This window comes from Trichosurus vulpecula, chromosome 5, assembly GCF_011100635.1.
Source record: "Trichosurus vulpecula isolate mTriVul1 chromosome 5, mTriVul1.pri, whole genome shotgun sequence".
NCBI classification, from domain to species: domain Eukaryota; kingdom Metazoa; phylum Chordata; class Mammalia; order Diprotodontia; family Phalangeridae; genus Trichosurus; species Trichosurus vulpecula.
In genome coordinates, this window is record NC_050577.1 from 133,952,275 (window position 1) to 133,978,387 (window position 26,113).

Sequence of the window (26,113 nt, forward strand, 5' to 3'; positions counted from 1 at the left end):
CAGTGGTAATTCATTAGTTTAGGGATTCACCTGATGTGATACTTTGCGATCTGCCAATAATCCACCTCTATTGGTTTAGGACTGCTACAGAAATGAAATATAGCTTCCTGAACAACCAATTTGGTACCACAATATAAAGTTATAGCGTGCTGGGTTGGAAGCAACATTAGACATCATCTAGACCTCCTTTCTCCTCTATACACAAATAAGAAAACTCAATCATTGGCACATCAAATAAAATATCCCAGATTACACAGTTAGTTCCGTGTTCTTTGTATCATACCATGCTGACAACTGATAAAGAAAAGGAATTATGGGGAAAATCATCCAAAGACAGGCTGACAGCAAAGCCCTAAATGAACCGGCAAAAAGACTCCTTCCTGATTGAGAAAGTTCCCTATAATCAACAAATCAAGTCAGCAAGTATTTCCAACCTACTATATGCCAGAAACTGTGTTTAGCACTGGGGATCTAAAGAAGGATGAAAACAGTCTCTGGCCTCAAGGAGCTCACAAGCTAATGGGGAAGACAACATGCAAACCAATTACAAAGAAGATACATGCGGGATAAATTGGAGAAAATGTGTCTTTAATTGTATCTGCTTCATAAATTATACTACTCCCCATCACTGAATAGTTGAGCCATTCTATTACAGTAAAAACTCAAAAACTTTTATACTTTCTTTTCAGTTATAAGAAGAAATTGTGAATTATGAGGGTGATATATGCTTTATTTCCATCATTTTTCTCTGGTCATATTTTTCTCCAAAGTAAAATCCAAGACTTCACATATTTTCCAAGCAGAAAGCAGCAGGACTGCCCAGTACCCAAAGCATAAATCTGAGAGAGAGAAAATCTGGGCTCTTTTCACTGGTTCCATGTGGTAATTTTAAAATTAAAATTTAACAAGTATTTTTAGGTTTCTACTGTATGGTGAGAAATGTGCAAGAGGCTGGAAGAAATATAAAATCTGGTTAAGATATAGTTCTTACATTATTGAAGTTTAAACTCTAGTGGAGGGCGGAAGTATGATTCCTACGCAAATGACTATAATTAAAAACAGTACCCAATAAATACATAAGAGGTACAAAGTGTTTTTCCTCTATGACACTGTAGCCTCCACTGCCAAATAAGGATGCCTTTACACTTGACACTTACTTATCTTCTGATCCAGGCTATCAGTATGGTACAACTTCATTTACCTAATCAAAACTCTGATTACCCTGAGGCCCACCAGAATGTAATAAACATATTGGGCCTAGATTCAGAAAAACTGGGCAGGAGTGGGTGGGTGGGGGATGGGAAAGCTTTGTTCTTAACACATTCAAGGCCTCCTGTGTATCTGGAAAATACAGCAACTCAAGCAGACAAGTTCAGGGGGCCCTTAACAATACCATATCGATAAAGTGGGGATGAGGATTACCTCAGAGCTGCACTCTCAAATGAAGCCACTCCAAATGAAGCCAATTTCCCATTTCTTACCCACTACCCACAGAAAAACACAAACAGGATCCAGACCTGCTTTCTGTGAAAAGTTAAATCAAGACAGTATCTCCAGGAACTACTGGAGACCCAAATGGACAAGTCACAAAACAACATAGGTCTTTTTTTTCTTCTTCCTAGCAAACCCTTTCATGGCTGCATTACAAGTACGGCAGCTGTACATCAGTAACATCCTTCATCTGATACAGCAAGATATAATAAAAAGACACTGAAGCAGGAGTCAGGAATCTCAGTCAAAAGGTCAATTAGCATTCATTAAGCCCCTACCAAGTACCAGGCACTGTAATAAACTCCGGGGATACAAAGAAAGGCAGAAAGTTTCTGCCCCTCAAGGAGCTCAAAATCTAAGGGGAGGGGGGGAAGCACACAACAAACAAACAAATATGCATAAACCAGCTATATAACAGGAAATAATTCACAGAGGGAGGCATTAGAATGAAGAGGGACTGGGAGAGGCTCCTTGGAGATGGTAGAATTATAGCTGGAAATTCTGTCCTGGTTCTGCCACTTTGACCTTGGGCAAATCACCAAATGTTTCTGGTACTTCAACATTCTCATCTATAAAACGGGGAGGTTGCACTGAATAATCTAAAAGATTCTCTTGTAACTCTAAAATTCTATGATTCGATACTAAGGATGCCAAAATACTGTGATATGCAAACCATGCCCGGGGGTGCCTTTTTCATCACAGAAATACAAGTTATCCTTATGGGAAATAGCATAATGAAAAAAAATTACTTAGAAAGATTAAGAATTCATTGAAAATAAGGACAAATTTCACTGTGAAATGGAATCTTTGTCTAGGTTCATAAATCTAAGGTAAATGAAAAATGTCAAGTAAAGAAAAAGAACAATTTATTGCTATGGATAAAAACCATATACAACCCAGAGGGATGTTCTTTACTATTTTCCAGTTACTTTTAATCTAGAAATTGAAAGAGAAACTCGAGGTGTTAAATCCCCAATGATATAAACACAAATACAAACACACATTTTGTCAAAAGCCACATAAATTTAAATAATCAAGTTTCTTACTATTCTGTGGTGCCCCGGCTAGCATATGCATAGTCTAGTAACAAGAGAGGATGTGAGGAGACTGAATGTAATTACCTGAGTTGGCACGGCTTACAGTCTAACACAGAGTCTGGCACATAATAAGTACTTCATAAGTATTTTATCCATCTATCTATTTAAGCTGAAGAAAGAGGTCACTAGTTTCCTACCACTGAAGAATGAAAATTTTTAGTTTTTTAAAAATAAAAAAAAAAAGAACACAGCCCCTTCACTACCAAAGTGAAGTCCATCTCAAAGATTAGATGTATCACAACCTTTGTCAAGGAAGCATAAGGTTTGGGCATCAATACTATACAGATTAATTATGACAATGGAACCGTAAACATGTCTGCAGCTTGCTAACAACATAATATCCTGAGGCAGACAAACAGGCCTATAGGTAGGCAAAGAAAATGTGTCTGGTAATGAAAACGACAAAGGGTAAATTCCGTTTGCAGTCCTTGTGCGTTTATACCATCAAGCTTATCTTTGGTTAATACTGATAAGGCTGACTCTCCGTCTCTATGTTTCTCTAGTGTCTCTCTCTCTCTCTCTCTCTCTCTCTCTCTCTCTCTCTCTCTCTCTCTCTCTCTCTCTGCCTCTCTGTTTTTCCCTTTTTCCCTATCTTCCCTCTAGTCCTTGAGGACTAGGAACCTGATTTACATATTTGATTTTGTTTTTCTTCCAGAAAGGGAAATGATTTGCTGTGATATTCTGAATAATTAATATGATTAACTGGAGAAATGTACTAGGCAGCACCTCCAGAGCAGTTAAGGAAAAAGGCAGATAAGACTCACCAAAAATTACAGTGCAACTAGGCAGCCTTTCAATCAAAGCAATTTATCCAAGCACAGGCTACTCCAAATTCTGTATGCTGGGACCCAAAATGACAACTTCAAAATTAATTTACCTTGATCATAGCTTACTTAGAGATTTGGTAGGATTTAGAACTTGAAAGGACCTTAAAATTGTTTAATCCAACCTATTTGATTTACAGATCAGGAAATTTGAAACAGGAAGTGGAAGATGAGCCAAAACTCTAACAAGTCAAAAATATAGAAAAATGAAATAGTTTATGGTTTCCTGATAGTCCACCACCACTGCACCCAAAAGGTGGGGGCCCAACCAACTAACACTTCCTCAGCACTGTGGGGGCAAATTTGTTCATCATGCTCCTCTCATCCCTATGATCATCTCCTGAGGTGAAAACCACCTTCGCTTGCTTTCCAGCTCAATCCTATCACTTCCTGGTCATCTGCCTTCTCTTTCCATTGTGCCTTTGTCATCACAACATGCCTCTCTGGTCCAAGAATTCAATTCTTTTAATATTCCTTCGGGGTTCATGCATTCCTGTAAACCTGTGGCTCTCTGACAGAATATTGCATCACTCTTCAAGCTGTTCTCAAGAGGTCCTGAAGTAGGGATGGAAAAAGGAGTCAACACATTCGTTGCTTCGCATTATCAATTCCAGATCTCCACTCTGCCAGTCAGCAAAAACAACAGGGACCAACTGTAAGCCAGGAGCATACTTGGAAAATAATGTCTCATTTGATCCCCACAACAACCCGGGAGGTAGGTGCCATTATTATCATTCCCATTTTGCAGTTAAGGAAACTGAGGCAGACAGAAGTTAAGTGACTTTCCCAGGGTCACACAACTAGTAAGTGACTGAGACTAGATTTGAATTCAGGTCTTCCCCTACTCCAGGTCCAACGTTCTATATGCTGCATCACCTAGATGCCTCTGGAAACAAAGAAAGGCAAAAACATGATCCCTGCCCTCAAAGAGGTTTTATTCTAATAAGGGAAACAAACATGTAAACAACTACACACACACAAGATACATACAGTGTAAGTGGGAGGCAATCTCAGAGGGTGACCACTAGCAGTGGGGAAGACTGGGAAGGGTCTCTTATAGAAGGCAAGATTTGAGCTTAGTCTTGAAGGAAGCTAAAGAAGCCCAGAGTGAGCATGATAGAAAAGGTAATCCGCTGGAGAAAACAGGATGGAAAGGATCAAGGATGCATTGTGGCAAGATTTGTGCTGGCAGGGAAAAGACCTACCTGAAGACGTGTGACAGGGATGAAGGACAACACAGTCAGCGGAAGACAGGTGAGTGTTGTGAGATGAGGAGGAGATAAGAGGGAGCTCTCAGGAAAAAGTCCTCCATTTTTTCAGTGAAGTGTGAGTGAGAGGAGAACAGAGGTGCCAAGGGAGGCCTGAGGAGGCACAAAAAGGCTTGGAATAGTCACCGCAGTGAGTGAGATAGTGAATCACTTAGAAAGGCATACAAGGATTGCCTTGCTCCAGTGAGGGCCCAATGGAGATTATGTTACATCAATCTCAAGATGGACCCGTGGGACACAGTGTTGGGATTGTCTCCAATTCTGTTCAGCAGCACTTAAATAGGAGCAAAGGCAAAGGAGGGTCAGAATAATCCAAGCCTGAGGTATAATCAGGGATAACGTAAGGGGTACTCAAGGGCGGAGCACAGGGTGGAACAGAACTGGTTGACCAAGCCGTGAACACGGAGAAGGAAGGAGAGTACGGCCAGAGTAGGAGCAATAATCTAGCAAAGAACTCAGGGTGCAGGGAATTAAGGTCAAAAAGGATGAAGATGAGATCGAGAGAAATTATTTTTAAAATTATTTTTACCGTAAGAACTTCACTTGTTTCCAAACATGATTCTCATTCTTCCCCATTTGTGTCTATCGACTAATTATTGCCAACCTATTGCCTCTATTTCTATATTTCTTTTACCTGCTACAGATTGCTCAATAAACTGGTCAAGCTTTGTGGTTGTTCTGACTTAGCTAAAACAATAACCATAAAAGCTAACAACAAAAAGTCAAGTTTTAAAATACTGCTGTTGAGTATAATAAAAATTCAGGATCCTGGATTTAGTTACTGACTCAGTTGCTGAGGTATACGTTAGCATATTTGTGGTTATGCGATTCCTGTGTCCATTAAAAAAAATCTACCTTGAAAGAAAATTTCCTTTCTTTTAATACCAGGGGTAGAAATGTACACTAGGGCTATTCATCTGTAGCCTCTAAGTCTGTATATGACCAGTCTACCTCCTTTTCCAGTCATATTTATCTTCAATCATGTATATGTGTTTAATTGTAAAGACCTAATAAATAAATTCTCCCTATACATGTTCAATTTGTATAAGGTCTGACATATTTTATTTATTTTTTAATGAAAGGGAGTTGGAGAAGGTGACAAAGGTAGAAGAGCTGACAACCTGTAGCTTGCATTACACTCCATATGCTAGATAAGGGAATCCTTTGCACCTGGCCTAGCTTCTGCTGCAGAGATATAAAATAATAAATATTTACTTTTTTCTTGCTTTCTTTCTGAAAAGTTGGGGGCTGGTGGCTGCTGTTTATTAATTTAAACAGATTAAGTCAAACAGCTCTTAAAGGTTAAAAAAAAAATCCCCCCCCCAAGAAAGTAAAAGTCACAAGGAAGAATTTTCTACACTAAAAGTCTGTGTTTAGAAGCCAAGAAGGAATCCTCTCCAGCAAGTCTGATTATCAGGATAGCTCTAAAAACTTACTATCAGCTACAGTATTATTTACACTAGTTTATGTGTAATCCTAACCCTAACCCTAAATTTGGCTGAATCCAGCATACCAGAATTTGCCCGGACATACAACCTGGTTCAAAATAAACAGTTCTGCACCAAACTCTTTTTCACCAAAACATTTTCCTATGTTGCTGTCTTATAGTGTGAGAGATAAAGATTGTTAGAAATCTCATCTGGTGTTGGTCACCTTTGGGTTAGAAATAAATGAAGATGAAAATAAAAGTGGAGAAAAGTAAACAAATATGCTAAGAGAGAATCACTGAGAACCAAGTAACCAGTTCATTCTCTAGTTTAAAAAAAAGTGTTATTTGTAGGATGTAGGCCACAAGGCTAAGCCTACTAAGCATTTCTAGTTTAATAATTTAAAAAAAAATTGGTGGCCCTTAAGAACACTGAATCATGATCATGTAGTATCTGAACTACTAGGGGGCTGTGAAGATCATTTAGTCTAATACTTCAGTGCTATTCAGTAACAAGTTACAAAATTAGAAGATGATAGGATCATGGATGGGCACGTCATCTCCCAAGCCTAACACAATATGATGATCTGTGTAGTGAATTATCTGGTTTAAAAAGTACTTTCTTTTTTGCTTTACATAGCAAAAATGCTGCTCTCGTGACATGAAACACTGATAAGCTATTGTCTGATGAAAGAATAGTGACTGAGGGTCACCTCATTCATTTAAATTAATCCAGAACCAAGGCATCTTTAATGAGAGTCTATTTTATGTTTAAGGATTTTAAAAGAAATACATTTCACATCTCAGTCCACTCTACTGTTTAATGTTTCATTTCCTCATAGTGTCAGGCATTTAGCTCAATTCAACAAACACTTATTCAATTCTATTCAACAAACATTTATTAAATTTACTATGAACCTGCTATAAACCACACACTATAGGAAGTGCCAGGGAAATGAAGGAAAAAAAAAAAGAAACAGTCCTTTTCTCAAGGAGTTTACAGTCTAGGTGAATACTACAATTCAGATCATCAATTGTATCTTCTCTATTTTTCCCCTTTATAGATAGCATAGTGTCTTACAATGTAGCAGATGTTTAATATATGTTTTTTAACGAACAGATAAATGAGGCCTTCACATCATGTCCCATCCATCTCTAGACCATGCAGCCTCTGCTCTGGCCATCTTCCTAAATAAACCCCTCTGGAACTCCCTGGGTCCTAAAAGCAGAGCTTTTATTTTATCTTGCTTAGAACCAGGCCTCTACCTCCTTTCCCAGACATTCCCAAGCTATGCAGCCTCCCCCCCTCCCCCACCCTCCCTCTATTTCTAGCTCCCTTTTATGTGCTATGTCCTCCCAAGGGTAAACCCCTTGAAGGCAGGGATTATTTTGCTTTCTTGTATTTGTAATGGTAAGCACTAAATAAATGCTTCACTCAAAACAGTAATTTCCATAGCAGAATATTACTTAATCACACACACACACACACACACACACACACACACACACACAACATAACACATACCACATACCCCACTTGACTAAGAAAAATTAATCACTAAAAAGAACCTTCATTCATCAGTCACTGTAACAACATTGCTAGCAGCTACTGTGGCTGTGTAAGGTCAATCACACCAGCACACAGGAGGGCCGCTAGCGCAGATTCTTTGATCTGCTTTTCTAAAGGAAAGCAACTTTAAGGGGTTAACAATCTTACTTTAATTAAACATACACATACCATTCACTTAGTTCAGGGGGAAAAGCCAGCACTCTGGACTTCAGAGCAAATATAAACAGAAATTACAAACAGATTGAGAGACAGGCTTTTATCTGTCTGACCAGATCACAAATACATACGTAGTTACCAGAGAGAAGCACCAACATCTGGGTTTTCAAAGTGGGGTGAGGCGGGGCGCCCCTCCCCCCACCGCCACGGGATCCTGCTTCAACAGCTACCCAGAGTCTTGTCACCAACACTCTTTCAATGAGTGTTCCCCTAAAGGCACAATGCTAACCTCTGAGTTTATATATACTTCTCCAGGGTCATGTGACTCAAACCCACGTGACTTAGGCCTCCTTGTGACGTAAACACTTGCTCAGGGTCAGAGGGTGTCATAACCATGTGACTCAAACCCCTATGTGAACTAGGCCTTCCCTTGATGTAAGCAGGTCATGGAAGGTTCCTGATTCAATCAAAGATTCCTTAGTGCTGAGAAACACCCCAAAACAAAGACAACAAAAAGTCCACTTTGCTTGCCATTACATTTGAAAGGCAAGACTCATCAAAGGTACTAGATGGCCTTAGCACCCCAAAAGAACAGCAAAAAAGTCACACCCTAATTACCCTAACAGTCACTCACCAGTTACTTCTATGCAATGGACTCAAGACATTTAACAATTCATTCCTGATACTTAATAGGAATTCACTAAATACAGGTTTTCCAAAACCATTTCTTGCTATTGGTCTTGTTATCACTCATCCAGAAGGCCTGGACTAACTAGAATTGACCTCTTTAACTAGAATTCACTCTTTCTTGCACCTAGATGTTACCTAGTATCCTATTCTCTTCAAGGCTTTTGCAAATGGATTTTATTGTTCTCTCCCTCTTTGCAACTTCTCTAAATATATAAATGAAATTGTTTTCTTAGAAAAGATATTGAAGAGGTTTGCTATAGCCTTCTCCAGCTCATTTTACCAATGAGGAAAACTGAGGCAAACAAGGTTAAGTGACCTTCCCTGGGTCACGCAGCTAGTAGGTGTCTGAGGCCAGATTTGAAGACTCCAGGCCAGGCACTCTAACCAGTGTGCCACCTAGCTGTCCCTATAAATGAAATTGACAAGCCAATAATTGCCATGATGACTTCTCCAATTTTGAAAAGGACTATATTATGCTGGCACTCCATTCATTGAGCAACCATTTATTAAGTATTTTACTCTTACACACAGTATTAGGGAATGTAAACAATATAATGTTAATTTTAAAATACAGTCCTTGTTCCCATAGACCCTACAGTATACCAGACAGGAAAGAACACGTATTTGAATATTAAATAACTATAGATAACCATACTATGATTATAATGGAGACTCAAATTTGACAAACTGCATAGCTTCCTATGCTTGAAAGGAGGAGGGTTTGACTCCTGGTCCTTCACTTACTGCTCACATTACCTAGGACAAGTCACTTAGCTTTAAAAGGACTCAATATGCTCAACTGTAAAATAAAGAAGTGGGACTAGATGACTCCTAAAGTCCCTTCTGGCTCCAAATCTATCATCCTACAAAACAAAGAGTATTTCTTCCCGTGGGATCAAGGAAGGCTTCATGGAAAAGGCGGCATTTGATTTGGGCCTTAGAAAATCAACAGAACTCAACAAGTGCTTAAATGAAGAAGGAAGCATGAACAAAGACAAAGGAGCAGAAAAATCACTTCCTACGAAAGAGGATGGCAAGGACTCCATTTTGGCTCTACATTAGCACACATGAAGAACGGTATGAGATGAGGCTGCAAAGGCAGAAAAGCCTCAAACTCACAACAATGCCTGAATGCCAAACGAAGAAGCTCCTCGTTCTTCTACTACGTTCTCCAAGAAAGTTAGCTTTCTGTTGGGTTATTTAATTACTATCCCAGGAAGCAATGCACCATCTTAGTGTCTTCCCTCTAATATTATCTCTAATTAGTCCTGTATATATTTTGCTTGTAGTTGTTTGCATATTGTCTCCCCCAGTATACATTATGCAGGTCTTATTAAGAGCTGGAACTATCTTTTTGTTTGTTTTTAGAGTTTTGGCAGGAAGTGTCTGGGGAGGGAAAGAAAGAGTAAAGGTTGCCTTTCTTTGTATCCTCAGTGCTCAGCACAGTGCTGGATACACAGTCAGTACTTAATAAATGCTTTTGATTTCACTTGATTGGCATAGTCTTAATATACTTTGCCCAGATTCAGCTTAGTTTTCTACCTTCCCAGTCTAAGAAGGTCTTACTGTAATTTTAATTCTTTTAAGAATGTGAATGGCAGTCTGTTCCATTTTAAAATCATTAGAATTTAATAATATATCAACAATTCTCAGTTTTTTGGAAGGAACTTTGTGAACTTCATGATGTATTAAGAAAGAGATTATTGCCTGTAATAATCTGCCTGTACTAGTCCTCACAGTGTACACATACATGTTTCTGAAACATTTTCCCTCTTTCCTCCTACAAGAGAGGAGGTGGAGACCAAGTTAAAGAAATGATTGATACTCATATGTGGTCCTGGCAGCCAGAAGGGCCAGGTAAAAAGTATGGAACTTTTCATAACCCTATCAATGAATGAATCATGAGTCCTTGAAGAGAGGTGAAGCCCAAGTACATTCTAGAGCAAGGTGGGGAACCTGTGGCCTCTAGGTCCTCAAGTCCTTTGACTGAATCCAAACTTCATAGAACAAATCCCCTTCCTAAAAGGATTTGTTCTGTAAAACTTGGACTCAGTCAAAAGGCCACACCCAAGGACCTAGAAGGCCACATGTGGCCTCAGACCGCAGGTTCCCCACCCCTGTCCTAGAAAATAGAAGGAGGTTTCAGAATAGTCTTCTGGCTAATGATGGGAATTAAGGGGAGAGTTTAGAACAGTCCTTTTCCACTGATGGGATAGAACTAAAGACCCTCAGACAGGTCAATTCTGTCATTTTTCATCACATCATAGCACCCTCTGTTTCCCCTGCTTTTGGATTATGTTTATAGATCAAGCCTTCCCTTGTAAACCTCTACTGTGGCTCCGGTTAGAGATGAGGAAAGCAGAATGAAAATAAGATTTGTGACTATGATACATTAAAGGCAGAGCAAAACTGTTAATAGTGCTAGGGTTTGTGGGATAACAAGGTATATTCAGACTAACAGAATGTTAAAAATGGTCTTTGGAACATGGACAGTCTTGATTTCTATCTCTCTGAAAGCAGCAGGATCAAGAAAGTCTTTACGCTTACCGTTCCCAGCTAATAAAAGGGTAAGCTTTTTTTACATCACATTATTAAGTGCTCTCCTGTTTCTGTTCTTAATTCCTTTCCCAAGCAGCATTTCATTTCTTACTTTGGTTCTTTTGATTCTCTTAAGACCTGAGAAATTTTCTTTTGTTATCTTCCCTACCATTCTCTTCTAGGAGCACTTTATAGTTTTCAACATTCTACATGATCCTTTGCTTCTCCGTCTACGTTTTCCCCTACTTTCTTACTTTTTTGAAGAAAAAGAAATTGTATTCTCCTGTGTCCTCCATATCATCTCTATGTGGGATCATCCAGATGTCTTGAACCTTTTAGTCCCCTGGTGTCTTCTTCTTGTGAAACTTTTTTCCAACTAGTTTCCAAATTCTGCGGAAAACTACCTCCTTAAAATTCACACATATTGAGACTGTAAATGAGACCAATGCGCCCCAATTTTATAAACAGGAAAATTATAAAGATGAAACTTGAATCATCATTTACAAGGAAAAAACCCTTTATCATACCTAGTGGTACCCTGTAAAATTACTTTTAATAGGAAAAAAAACCTTAAAACTGCAGAAAGGCCAATGAACCTTTCTCTTTCTTATGTTTAGCAAATTCAATTTTTAATGGAAATTTAAAAGCATGTTATTTGTAGTCCTATGTTCACTATTCTCAACCCTCTATCTCTGATGCTTCTATTTCCTTTTTTGGCTTCTCTTCCTCTTCCTCCACTCCTTACCCCAATTGCGGATATTCTCCAAAGATCAACTTCCTCCCCTTTTCTCTATACTTTTTCCTTTGGGGAATTCATCCATTCTCATTAGTCTCAGATATTAAAATAATATTTATAAATGGTTTACCAGCCACAAAATGCTTTTGTTTTATTACTTGTTATTCTGAACTTAAACTCCAATAAAAAGAGGATTTCCTTATAATAGCAGAACATACAAAAAGGACTACAAATGAAATTATGAATGTCCATTCCATACTGCTTGCTATTTCAAAAAAAGTATAAAATGAATTCCACAAGTTATTTTCAAAACTGTCTTGCTTATCAATGCCTCCTTCTGAATTCCGTTCTTTTATCTTCTTTGCATTTTTAAACACCTTTTTTTGTTTTTGCCATCACCATTGTGGACCCACCATCCCTTACCTCTCAATTAAAAGCTAGAGAAAGATTTGTTTTTTTAAATGTCTTCTAACAAATAAGGATAGCAAAATAAATAAATAATGGCCACATCCAAAAAGTATATTCTTGTATTCTTCACTTTGAGTTGACTGGTCATCTCTTTTTAAGGAGATAGCTAATATGCTTCATTGTAGGTCTTCTGGAGAGAATTGATGAGAGTTCTTAATTATTTCCAAGTTGTTTTTCTTTACAATACTCCTGCCCTTGTATAAACTCTGCTCCTCCTTCTGTTTACTTCTCTTTGAGTCAGTTCATACTATCCAATATACAATGATACACTATGATTTGCTCAGCCACTCCCCAACTGATGAGGATCCCCTTACATTTTAGCTGTTTTTTTTAAACACCCTTCCAAATCAAGAAGTTTGTTTTCTTTCTAGCTATTCCCTCCTCCCTTTTAACCACCCTATCTCTAGGCACACTTGCTTCCCTGTTAAATTTGATACATCTCTACAAACAAAACGCATGTGTTTTCATTCTCCTGTCCATTTTCAGACCAGAGGAACGTTCATTTCCCCCACCCCACCCCCACCCCAGCCTCCATGTTTGTACATTCTTTTTTTCAGGAATCCCAATTATGAGAAAGAAGCAAGTTCTACCCCCTTCTCCCTCCTTTCGACTCTAGTGTATTTCTTTTACTTTCCCTTCTCTTTCTTCTCTTAAAACCCCCAGAACAAAACCAGTATACCTCCAGATCCTTTCTTTTTCTTATTTAATTCACTCAGTACCCCTTGAAGACATCATGGTTCTAAAGGTACACTTGTATCTATATTCTTCACTTATCAGAATGTTAGTGCTATGTTATAATGCAACCCATATCCACTGCTCAGATAAACGTACCTTTTTAGGCAAATATATTGAGGTTCTTATTTAAAAGTTCCTTTTTAAAAAAAATGTTTAAATGCTTTAAAATGCTCATATTCCATTAAAGGCCCATTTTTCCTCCAATAGGATCCCACTCAGCTTTGCATGGTATTATTCTTAGTTGTAAGCCTATCTCTTTTGCTTTTTGGAATATGATATTCCCAAATCTTCTCTTAGTTGAAGCTTTCAAGTCTTGTGTGATCCGGACATTGGTTGCTGGGTACCTGAACTGCTTCTTTCTCAATGATTGCAGTATGTTTTTTTTTTAAATGGATGTTTTGGATTTTGGTTATCACATTCTTGGAATTTTTCCTTTTGGGGCTCCTTTCGGGAGGTGATCAGTGGATTCTATCTTTGTTTTCTGGCTCTAATATATCTAAGGAGTTTAAATTTATGATTTCTTGAAATATAAAGTAAATTTATGATTTCTTGAAATCCAGTGTGATGGTGGGTTTTTTAAATCATAGTTTTTAGGAAGTCTAATTAATCTTAAATTATCTCTCTTTCACCTTTAACAAGTTAGTTGGTTTTTTATATCAGATGTCTTGCATTTTCTTCTATTTTGTTTAAATCTTTCAATTTTGTTCTAATATTTCTTGCAATTCTATTTGCTCTATTCTGATATTTAGGGAGACCCTTACTTGCATAAGGTTTACCATTTTCTCTTCTAAAGTACATATTGTCTTTGCTGTTTTTTTCCTCCTAGAGATTTCATTTTTTTCATCTTTCATTTAGTTTTTCTTTTCCTAGGGACTTATATATAGTTCTTGAGGAAAGCCCATTTTTTTTTTCCTTTGAGAAACTATGTAGTTATTATAGACTTGTTTACTTCTTTTAGGGAATCTCTACTTCTACAGTAAATTTTTTTGGTACTATTTAGTGTTTCCTTTTATTTACTTACTCTCCAGTTTTAGTTCCTGAATTGAGGTTTTTTACCACATCCATTATCTGCTGTCTGTTAAGAGAAGCGATCAGCCCTTCTTGGTTTCATCCTGGGTTCACTGTATTTCTATCCTGATCTTCAGTCTTTGAAGGTTGAGCTCATATTGGTCTCTGACGCTCAGAGCACTGGATCTGTGGGGTTCTCTGAGGTATGGCAGGATAGGGTGCTATGGACCTCAAAGCTCCTGGGCTGTTCTTGCCTAAGAACTTTCATGATGCTCCCCAAGACTACTATTGTCCACACCCTGGGGTATTCTGACATCTCTGGGGCTTTTCTGCAGGGTACCCATTCTTCTTGACTTCTCTGAACACAGAGCCTCACAGGATACAATTATGTCTGGCTTGTCTTTGGACAGGCTGGGAAACTGAGATTGTTTGCCTGCACTGGAGCTGGCTTTGTTGGTGTCCCCCTTTCCTCTAGTCTGTAGAGGCTTTTAGCCAAATTTTTATGCAATTCTAGGGTGAAAAAGTTGCCTAATGTAGTTTTCATTGGGTTTATTTATCATTATTCAGTCTGGTGGGAATTTCTAGGGGTTTTTTTTTTAAGGTTTGTAGGTATCTAGGTGGTCTGACCTGCTTTCAGGTAGGCATCTTGACTGAAGTCTCAAAATGTTTTTCACTAAGACTCTAACAGGACACTAATGAAATCTTTCAGAGTTCTCTTTTTGATCATGTTATGTCAGATCCAGTCTTAAATTTCCAACCTGCTCCTAGAAATTTAAACTCAGGTGCTTCCCTCATCACCTGAATAGATCCTTGTCCTGTGCCCTGGAAAAAAAAAAAAGGAATCTTCACCATCTTTCCTTCAAAATTTTGACCCCCAACTCTTATATTTGCATCATACTTTTATGTCACCCAGGTTTATGGCACAGTAGAAAGGGTATCACAAGTTCTGAATTCAAACTCCACCTCTGCCACTTTCTGCCTGTATGAACTTTGGTGGCAAGTCACTTAACCTCACTAGGCCTTGATTTTCTTACCTATAAAATGAAAGTTGGACTAGATGCCCTTTGAGTTCCTTTCATTTATACATCTGTGACCTAATGATCCCTATATTTAATTAGCTACCAAGTGTTGTGAGTTTTAAAAATTTCATTAAAAATTTAAAATGTCTCACCTCCCTACTATAAACTCTTCTCACTTCTATCTCCTTAATCCAGATCTCCATCAGCACCTCTAACAGAGAAATGACAGGAGAAAAGGAAAAAGTACAAACTCAATAAACTCAATGATGTCAAACTATTTGACTGAGAGTAGAAGGGGCATAAAAGAACTTAAAACATGGCTTCAAAAGATTGTCTTGCAAGCTTGAAATTAGGCTCTTAAATCATACGTATGCCCAGAATGGTTCTGACCATTTAGATCTGACATTCCCTTATGTAAGACCTTCGTAGGGTCTTATTTGTTTCAGGGTAAATATTACTATTTATGAATAGCACACAGACTTATTTTAAACATAAGGAATTTTTTTGCCAAGAAAGAGACATATCACTACTACAGGAAAATAGCAAGTATGGCTCAGAATTGCTACATTATGCACAGATGTGTGCCAACACCACAGTCATTGTCCCTGTTCTTCAGTATGGCAATGGTTTATAGACATGATTTAATTGCCAACTTATTGCTAATTCTAAAGCAAAAGGAATACTGAGAGATAATTCACACAAACTGATTAACTAATAGAAAGGGCATTACTTGCCTTAGGATGTCCTTTACCCACCAACTCAAATTTTATCACTCAAAAAAGCATCTATGCTCCCATGATTCTTTACTACTCTTTCTCTTTCCATTTTAAAATACCAGAAATGACCTTGATACAGAATATCTGTTCAGCTGCATCTCTGGCAACCAACTCCCTTCCAGCTGGCCATAAATTTCCAGGATTTGCCCCATGGCTTGGATGATTATTGTTTAAATAATGTATGTTATTACATGGTAATAAATTGATAATGGCATAATAACTCCATCAGAAAGAATGAGGATAACATGGTAACATGAATTCATAGGGCTGTATTATATTCCAATAAGTGCAATTAACTTGTGCTACCAGACACATGAATATATTAACATATCTTATTTTATGATGCAAAAAGACAGCATGGTATGGTTGATAAGAGGGACAGTTTTACAGTCACAAAGCTCTGAGTTCAAATCCTGGTTCTGACAGATTCTATTTGTGTGTCACTTAGTAAATCATTCTCAGTATCTCATACAACTCTCTAAAACTAAAATATATAAAAGATTTACTAATCTGAATCACTGGAGGGGGTTTTCACACCCGGATTTTCCCCATATTAATAAAACCACAAATCTAAACCAAAAAAATATAACTGCAATTGTTTTCTATTTTTTTTTGTATTTGCTTCCCTAGTAGCTAGCAAAGTACTTGGCACACAGTAGGCACTTAATATATGTCTGACTAACTGGTAAGTTTTTATAGACCCAACATATTTTTTTTTGAGGGGGGAAGGCAGGGCAATTGGGGTTAAGGTCCTCCTGACTCCAGGGCCACTGCTCTACTCACTGCGCCACCTAGCTGCCCCTAGACCTAAAATATTGATACCAACACAGCTCCTTGTTGGATAGAAGTCCTACACACACACACACACACACACACACATGCACATATGCACACACACATGCATGCACGCACACATGCACCACTTTCTTTTTTTAATAGTATTTTTCCAATTACATGTAAAGACAATTTTTAACATTCATTTTTTAAATAAAATTTTGAGTTTCAAATTTTTCTCCCTCTCTTCCTCCTCCCCAAAACAGTAAGCAATCTGACATGGGTTATAGATATGCAACCATGTAAAACATATTTCCATATAGGTCATGTTGTGAAAGAAGAAACAGAACAAAAGGAAAAAAACTACAAAATAATTTAAAAAGTAAAAATAGGATGCTTCCATTTGCATTCAGACTCCATAGTTCTTTCTCTGGAGGTGGATAGCATTTTCCATCGTGAATCTTTAGGAATTGTCCAGATCATTGTATTGCTGAGATGAGTTAAGTCGATTACAGTTGATCATCATATTACATTGCTGTTACTGTGTACAATGTTCTCCTGGTTCTGCTTACTTTACTTTGCATCAGTTCATGTAAGTCTTTCCAGGTTTTTCTGAAATCCACCTGCTCATCATTTCTTACAGCACAACAGTATTCTATTACATTCATATACCACACAACCTATTCAGCCATTCCCCAATTGCTGATCCCCTCAATTTCCAATTCATTGCTACCACAGAAAAGGGCTACTAAATATTTTTATACAAATAGGTCCTCTCCTCTCACCCCGCTTTTTTTGGTACGTCTTTGGGATATAGATCTAGCAGTGGTATTGCTGGATCAAAGGGTATGCAGAGTCTGATTGCCTTTTGGGCACAGTTCCAAACTGCTCTTCAGAGTGGTTGAGTCAGTTCAAGACTCCACCAACAATGCATTAAAGGCTCAATTTTTTCACATCTTCTCCAATATTTATCATTTTCCTTTTCCAATTTGATAGCTGTGAGGTGGTACCGCCTTCTAATTACAAATGCAAAGGTCTGGTTCCTCAAAGCATTTCCAAAGCTTAAATCCTGAAGCTGTTGCTGTAATGTTCTTGATGGAAACTCCTTCTCTTAGATACTTGGGCCCAAAGATGTATCTAATTATTTCAACCAATCCCAATATAGAGTTATCCAGTGTTAGTCCACACTTTTGACTAATTGATTTGATGAGAAATCCAGGTAAACCTAACTGAAATAAGAAAGTTGTCCCTAAGTGGAAAGATGACTAATGAATTCTCTTGAGAAAGGAAAATAAAGTAGTAGATTTAGCATTATCTTCCAACCGAAGGCACATCATTTCAGGAGACACCTCATCACCTTGCTTTATAACATCCATGATAAGCATTAGCGAAAAGATTACCATGAAGATCAATGAAGCTTATACACTAACATATATTGCACAGAATGAGGAGTTGGAGAAATTCTACAAAAACCCTCAAAATTGAGTCAACATATACTTTAATATTTAGTGACTTCTCTGCAAATGTAGGCTTAGGCAAAAAATATATTGAAAAATATGGCTCATGATTAAGAAATACAAGAAACAAAAAGGTTTTAAGAAGCCTCACACAGCTAGAGAGCTTTAATACTTTTTTCAAGAAGATCTGGAGACACTATAGATGTGGTAAATGCTCAGTAAGTTTTATACAAAAAAGTAAGGTATCCATATCAAGAATTCTATTCTATCCACTGCTAAGAATTCCATTTTGTTACCCCTTCCTTAGATTTTCATTCACAGAAGAGTCTGAAACAGGTTATAACTGAGTATTTCTCTTTTCAGAAAGTGAATTTATTTGTAATCATTTGAAAACAGACACATATTGAAGGTACCCAAATTCTGATATTCTGGAGGCTTTCTCTTTAGTGTTAAACCCACTCATATTTCAATACTGTAACAACTAAACTTCTGGTATAAATGTATATCAATATAGTACCTAAGGGGAACAGTGATCCTGAGCAAAGTCTCAATTCCTAGAAAGGATTAGATATGTTGATTTTACCCGGCTTCCATATACTCACCAGGATTTTAGCTTTAAACCTCAAATTCATTCCAACATGTTCTTTGGGGGAAACAAACGAATAGTGAACAAAGACCAAAATAAGACAAGAACAAGAGAATGTATGGCAAAAAGTCAAGAAGCCCATCTAGGGAGTACTTATCATTTCTGTAAGCCAAATTATCTATTACAAAAAAGCTCCCAAATACTTAACCTAGTTTCTATGTGAGCAGAATGAAAACAAAGAAAAAATGTTTTGGTGGGTTTTTTCTTTGCCTACTTTAAAATCAATTTTCCTCATCAAAAAACCCAGCTGCTTATAATACTGAAAAACATTTAGGAGCAATTTCTGACACTGCTCTGAAGGTCCAGTATTATAGAAACCGATCTGGAAGAAAATAAATTGTGTGGGAGAGTTGATCACCACATACTGACACACATTGGTTTTTCTTGTTTTTGAGAAACTACCAATATATGTTTCCTCCCTTCTCCCATCAAAGACGTAAGAGAAATTTGGTCACTTGGGTAATATATGACATCTAAAGTGTTGAAAATTATTTTTCCATTAAATGAAATTTATTCTATTTATGATAGCTAGTAATTAAGTTCCCACTTTAAAATATGAAACTGTTGAATCACTCACAAAAGGACTATATTAAATGGATTCACGACACTACTATACAGAACTCTCCTGGCTCCCTTTTTCACAATATTAAGGATTTTCAGTAGTTTCACTGACATACAATAGTCATAACCATAAAAGAATAACAAAGAAGCTTTCCTTCACTACCCAGGCTTCAGGATAACCTAAAGCAAGAACAGTGGTTGTGGAGGAGAAGCTACTGGGAGAATTTTAACATATCTGGATTCTAAACATCTGAAACCCTGTATTTGTTAACCCACAGCATTTTGAGAAACCAACACTTCATATAGGATGTGCTTAATAATAATAACATCTTTTCGAAGAAGGTGTTTCCCACTGATGTATGCTGGTGCCCATATGCTTTGGACATTACAAACTGTTAATCGTCAGAAAACATCATTAGGGACATACATGATCAGAAAAAGAACTGATTGGGTCATCTAGTGAGTGCAAGGGATAACAGATGGGCAGCCTGGGCTCCACTGGCATCCATGCAATTCAATTCAATTCGAAAAGCATTTATTAAATACTTGTTATGAGCAAAATGTTGTACTAGAGGCTGAGAAAACCAGGTCAAAACAAGAAATAATCCCTGACCTCTAGGAGTTTATGTTCTCCTGGCAGAATGGATAGGGAAGGGGAGGAAAGACTTAACACAGATAAATAAATGCAAAGTATATACAAAGAAAACATAACTTTAGATTTGGAAGGGACCTCATCTAGTCCAAACAGTACCTGAAAAAGGATCTGTTCCACCCAATAATGAAGTGTTCATCTGGCCTTTGCTTGCAGGCCTCCAGTGTGGGAGAAGTACATGCCACCTCCTGAGGGGACCCAAAAGAAGCTCTTCTCATGGTTCCCCAAAGCCCAAGGGGTACAATGGTTTAGGGCAAGAAGGTTAAACTTTTGTGAAGCAAAACTGTCACCTCAACCAAATAGTAATTATAATCTCACTCCTGCTACTACTATTGCCACGACTACCATCAAGTTCAGGTTCTTCTGGAGCAAAAGGGTTCAATTATGGCATATGGAAGTCACCACAATTGGAAGTGATTTTTTTGTTCTCAAATCTTTCTTATCAAGGTAATTAATGGGAAGACTGGCCATTGAGGGCCCAGTCCTTAGAGCATACTTGAATTTGCTCTTCCTGGTAGGTTATACAGACCATGCAAACATATCCCTTCCTTCACAAACATATCTTTTCCAGAATCTAACACATAAAACAATGGATTTGTTTTCCATTTCCAGCCATGTTTGCCCAAAAGGGTGGTATTTTTGTGATGACAAAAAGTCTTCCGATTAGCTGCAGAGCTGGAAGAACCAATGACTACAGACACTGAACTGAGAGTGCGTCCAAATGAAAAAGGGATGACTCATCAAACTCTTGGACTCTTTTGCTTCCAGGTATCAAGTGAGACTATCATCTGTCTAATTATTATGTGTCTGTAAGTACATGGCACCTCTGTTTCCTTTGCACTAATTTTTCCTGATCTTAGGCAAATAAGCATTCAAAGAGAGGCATATCCAGTCAACAATATGGGTAAAGGAGGGCCAGAGATCCCATCAGAAGTCCTACCAATGACTAAAAGACAATGGCCACCACAGAGGAGACGGCCAGCGAAAAAGGAAGCACCTACAGACAGAAGTGTAAAGACAGTCATCTGAAGATAGTAGTGTCTTAAGTGATAGTCACTCCTTACCATGGTGAGTAGTACTATAAAGGCATCAATTCTCAAAGCCCAACAGAGAGTTTCCCCTGATAAGAACCTTGTGAGTCTGCATTAAGGGAGAAAACCAGGACCAAGAGTCAGGAAGTAAATACCCCTTTGCTACACACATTCTCTGTGAGTATGCCTCATTACCACTTCTCTGTAAATCTGAGCCCACTCTCTTAAGAAACCTTAGATATGCAAGGGGAAAGAGCAGGCCCCCAGTTTGGGGGTGGGGTTGTAATTTATAGCTACTGTTCTCACTATAATTTCTTAATAAAAAAATCTCTTTTCTAAAAGTTAATGAAATTCAACTTATTCTAATGGATGAGGAGTACGCTGGAGAGGGCTCAGGAGTAACAAGACTAAAAATTCTATATCCTTGGGATCTTAGGAATCCTATTCTAAAATTTTTCCTAGAATCCTAAGTAGTAACAGTGAGCCACACCCCAACCTGTGAGCACGAGTGAGTGCAAGTGACCCTAGGGAAGGTACTGAAGTACCCTTTCTTTGGACCCCTCATTATATTCTACATTTGAGTACATTTATATATCTCAACTAGACTATAAATTCCTTAATGGAATCAACTTATCTTATTTCACTTTTCTATTTCCTCAGCACTTTGTATATAGCAAGCAATATTCACCTGATATTAGGCTGTGATAAAAATGATAATTAGGGAAGAAGACACTTCATTTGGACGGAAGGCCATTATTCTGCTAACCTCAAGATTAATATATGTTTATTGACTTGAACTGTCACAGTAATTAACTAAGAAAAATAAGAAAGATCAATGGAAATGGGTATTTGTCTTATAAACAGTAAAATACATATGCCTGGTATAACACACACTCCTGAGTATTCTATATCCAAATTCAATTACAAGGGACCCAACTCCACTCCAAGAATCTATCTACAAAGTACACTGTGAGATGGCATTTAAATTGTAGTAAATGCTTTCTAGACTAAGTTCCTTTTTTTTAAGTACTAGGTTGTTATTAAAGCATCAAACATTGAACTCCGTAACCATCTCAATTTTTTCTTACAGGAAGCATTTACATCTATTCCATTATAAGATTTAACCATGAAAATGTACATGTATTTTTACCGTAAGAATGTCCTGAGAAGGTAAAAGGGGGTGGTGGAGAGTGGAGGGGTGAGGAGGGTGGAACTTCCATTTTAAAAGACAACCCTGCAGGGGGAGAAGGATAAACTACTGCATTTGCGATACTAACCTATCCCATCATGCCATACAGGAAATAAGGGGCACATTTTAAAATTAGTATTCTAAATGCAGCCTGCATGCCCTATTAATTTTCTTTTTTTTTTCTTATTTCAATTGTTGCCGATCACTTAGGAGGCAGCTGGCAACCTGAAAACAAAATACAGTAGAAAGCAGCCAAGCAGCCAGATGCCTAGAATGTCACGTGCAGATGTTAGGTCGGCTTCAGCACCACTTGGCATTTTCTTTTGACCAGCATCAAAAGACTTGTTCTGAGAATCACTGAACCAATGTGTGAATCCAAGCACTGGATTCTGGGTACCCATTCTTCTCTCAGCTGCTCTCTACCTCACTCACACCCTCTAAAGCCTACAGCCCAGCATGCCAAAATGAAAAGTGAAATGGTGAATTAGTTAAATATACAGAGAATTAGCTACAAGCAAGGGGTGAGAGACATGTGCCATGAATATTAATGAAGCACGGGCAATTACAATCATTAGAGCCTACTTCCTGTGACAAACACACATAAAACCAAGATGGCACGTGGCAATCAGTAACTAGTCAGATAGATTAGGCTGCTATAAACCTGATGAAGGTATGGGAGTAAGCTATTTCAATTAATCTAGAAAAGCCAGTTTCTTTCTGACCTTGATTATTCTTAGTTTTTGTAACACCTTAGGCTGCTTATAGTTATTTCAAAAGTATCTCCCTCTCTAAAAACTTATGAAAATAACATTTATCTTACGATAATTAAACATGTGCAAATTAAAGGGAGAACAGAATGCAACAAAATTAAACAATTTCAGGGTACGATAACAATGATTACTACAATTTTTGGAGTTACGAGTTACTGGATCGTCTGCACAAAACATACATTCAGCATAAGGCTTCACTGAATGTTTATTCTTTTAAGAGAAGTTTTTAAATTAGTGCAAATATAGTTATTTAAAGCATCACTGGAAAAGGAGGAGCTAGGTATAATAAAACCAATGCAAATAAAATATCCAGAGGCCTTGAAGAGGTTTACAACTAGAAGTCATTTGTGACTTTAACATTTTGTATTATTATTAAAAATATGTCAAGTGCCAAATGCTGTACTTATTCACCACTGTGAGCAGACTGCAATGGACCTCACAGAGGGGTGGATCAGATTTTTGTATGGTCTTCAGAGAAACCTTCAAGAGAAATTCAAGTCTCCAGTTACATCATATCAGTCCTCCCTGAGAAAGTAGAGAATGAGACATCCTCCTAAATTACTGGCCAGCAATATGAAACTTGTCGAGATGCATAATTCTTATTTATTCCAGATTGCCTGTTCACAAAAACCAAAAGTAAAGTATGAATCAAGCAAGACAAGTGCACCTATTCATTTGAGATTAAAGAGCTTTTGTTCTCATAACTTTTAAATTATCAAAAGTCTTTCCTGTGGTAATTTAAGATAAGTCAAATCCCATTACAATGAATATCATAACAAGTATTCTGTAAAATTGTATGAGGATTCCCTCAAGCTTCCAGAGGTTTCCTTTAAGAAAGCTATTTTCAAATATTTTAATATAGCAGTGGTAAAGGGGAAAAAAGATGACATAAAGAAAAAGAGGAGTACATAGATGCCTTCTCCTATTCTTCCTCTTTCCTTCTCCTATAGAAGGAATTCTAAACCTTTTTTGTGCTATAAAGCCCAAAGTCCTTTGGCAGTCTGGTAGAGCTTATGGATTCATTCTCAGAATCACGTTTTTTAAATGTACAAAATAAAATACATTAGGATTAAAAAGAAAACCAATTACATTAAATATAATTATCAAAATATTAAGAAAACAAGTTCATATTCCTCATTTAAGAGTCCCTGTCCTATGTCTAGGAAAACACTAGGTTGAATTATAAAAGTTATACTGGTCCGGAAGAGACTGAGAATCAGAACTGAAGAGGCTAGCACAAAATGGGGAAAGATTGGGAATCACAGCCTTCCAAATACTCCTGGTATCTTAACTCAGAGTATGAGCTTACTTCAGTTCTTCATAAGATCTACAATTTCATCGGTGTGGGTATTCACTTTACCATTTTAGGCTGCAAAGCAAGGCAGGGCCCAGAAGAAGAAAAGAAAATATATGTCACCTGTTAGCTTCCTTTCTGGTGGAACACAGGTCTTTTTAAACAGACACAGAGACCAATGCCAATCAGGATTTGAAAACTTTCTGTCTTAATAAACCTGCTAACTGTTGCTCCCCAGGCCCATACTGCAACATACATAGTAGGCAATAAATAACTGATAAATGAACACCATGGGGATATATTACAATTAACACAGAAATCATAACACCCTTCTTTTTAGCTGCTGGAAAATCGCTTAGTATAATACCTTGCAAAAAGCCAATCGACTCAGAAATGTTGAGACTAAAATTCCTACATGTCAACTATAAGAGGAACACATTTTGAAGTGGGGATAACAAGCAAATTCATGGTTCACTTCTCAGAGCACTCCACACTGTCCAAAGAGTTTTTCTTTAGAATTTGGACTTATAAAAAATCATTAATCATATAGAGGCATAAAAATAGGAAATCATGAACAAAAGTCTGTATCACAAAATAATCTACATAAAGAAATGGCAAATGGCAATATGTAAGATGACTATGTTTGGTTGGGCATACACCCGGTATTCCAAAGCCTACCATTAACTTGTCCCATTCTTTCTATGCAACTTGACCACCTACTGCTCCTACAGGTGGCACAGAGGATAGAGCACTGGGCTTGGAATTAGGAAGACTCATGATCATGACTTCAAATGCAACCTCAGATGCTTACTAGCTGTGGGACTCTGTGCAAATCACTTAACCTTGTTTGCCTCAGTTCCTCATCTGTAAAATGAGCTGCAGAAAGAAATAACAAACCACTTGCCCAAAGAGGGGCAGCTAGGTGGGCAGTGATTAGAGCACCAGCCCCGGAGTCAGGAGTACCTGAGTTCAAATCTGACCTCATACATTTGACACGTTTACTAGCTGTGTGACCTTGGGCAAGTCACTTAATCCCAATTGCCCTGCCTTCCCCCCCAGCAAAAAACAAAACAAAACCCAAAGAGGGTCATGAAGAGTCAGACAAGATAGAAACAACTGAATGACTGAATGACAATACAGAAACACAGAAAACAATACCAATGCAAGATATTACATGATGATGCACTCGAGAGATGTAAAACATAGGAGATTCAAGTTTGGTCTCCTCTCCAAAATACACGTACATTCTTACTTCCAATTCAAAGCCTTTCTTCATGTCATTATCTAGTCCCAGAACCCTCTTTCTTCTTCCCTCAGTCTATTCACAAAATCTTAAAGTTGGAAGGAACCCTAAAGAATGTCCAGGCCAATCCTCTCTTGATCTACTAGGTACTAGATTTTTTTCTATTTGGTAAATAACTCATGCTTTGACTACAGAATATGAAAGTACTTCCATAAAAATAAAACACGTGCGTACAAGCCTAAAAGAAACCCTCCACAAGCAGGAGCCCAAATGGTATTATTCTACAATGATATAGCACAACCAAACTCCAGCATAAAATTACATTTTATTGTTAACGACATCTAGTCAATCACCTGAGATGTAAATTACAAAGCAATCTGAGCTATCCTGGGACCCTCAGCGGAAATTTGAACTATCTTATAAACTTTAATGGCAATCACTCATAAGTGATGGCCTGTATACAATCACCATATTGTTTACTGTCTGTGTATACACATTGTTCCTACGGCATCTGTTACTAATGCCCACTATTCAAGTAAATACGGTAACATGAAATATAAAAGAAATAAATACCAACCATCGAATCTCAGAGCTCATGATATAATGAAACTGAAAAATTAATCTTGATATAATATCAAACAACAAAAAGTCTTTATAAACACAAAGAAGAAAAAATACAAACTCAGGAAAAAAG

The 26,113-nt window shown here is 37.6% G+C and overlaps 1 protein-coding gene across 6 annotated transcripts in view; it reads right to left on the reverse strand.

Annotated features, from left to right (window-relative positions):
- ST7 (suppression of tumorigenicity 7) overlaps positions 1–26,113 on the reverse strand; it is a 291,352-nt gene that overhangs the window by 163,783 nt on the left and 101,456 nt on the right. Inside the window, exon 1 of one of the 6 annotated variants that reach the window (XM_036759847.1) lies at positions 14,021–14,089. The exons of the other annotated variants lie outside the window; for them this stretch is intronic. Coding sequence (XP_036615742.1) covers position 14,021 — 1 coding nt within the window. The 5' untranslated portion in view covers positions 14,022–14,089. Of the gene's footprint in view, positions 1–14,020; positions 14,090–26,113 lie in introns of those variants that run through there. 6 annotated transcript variants of the gene reach the window in all.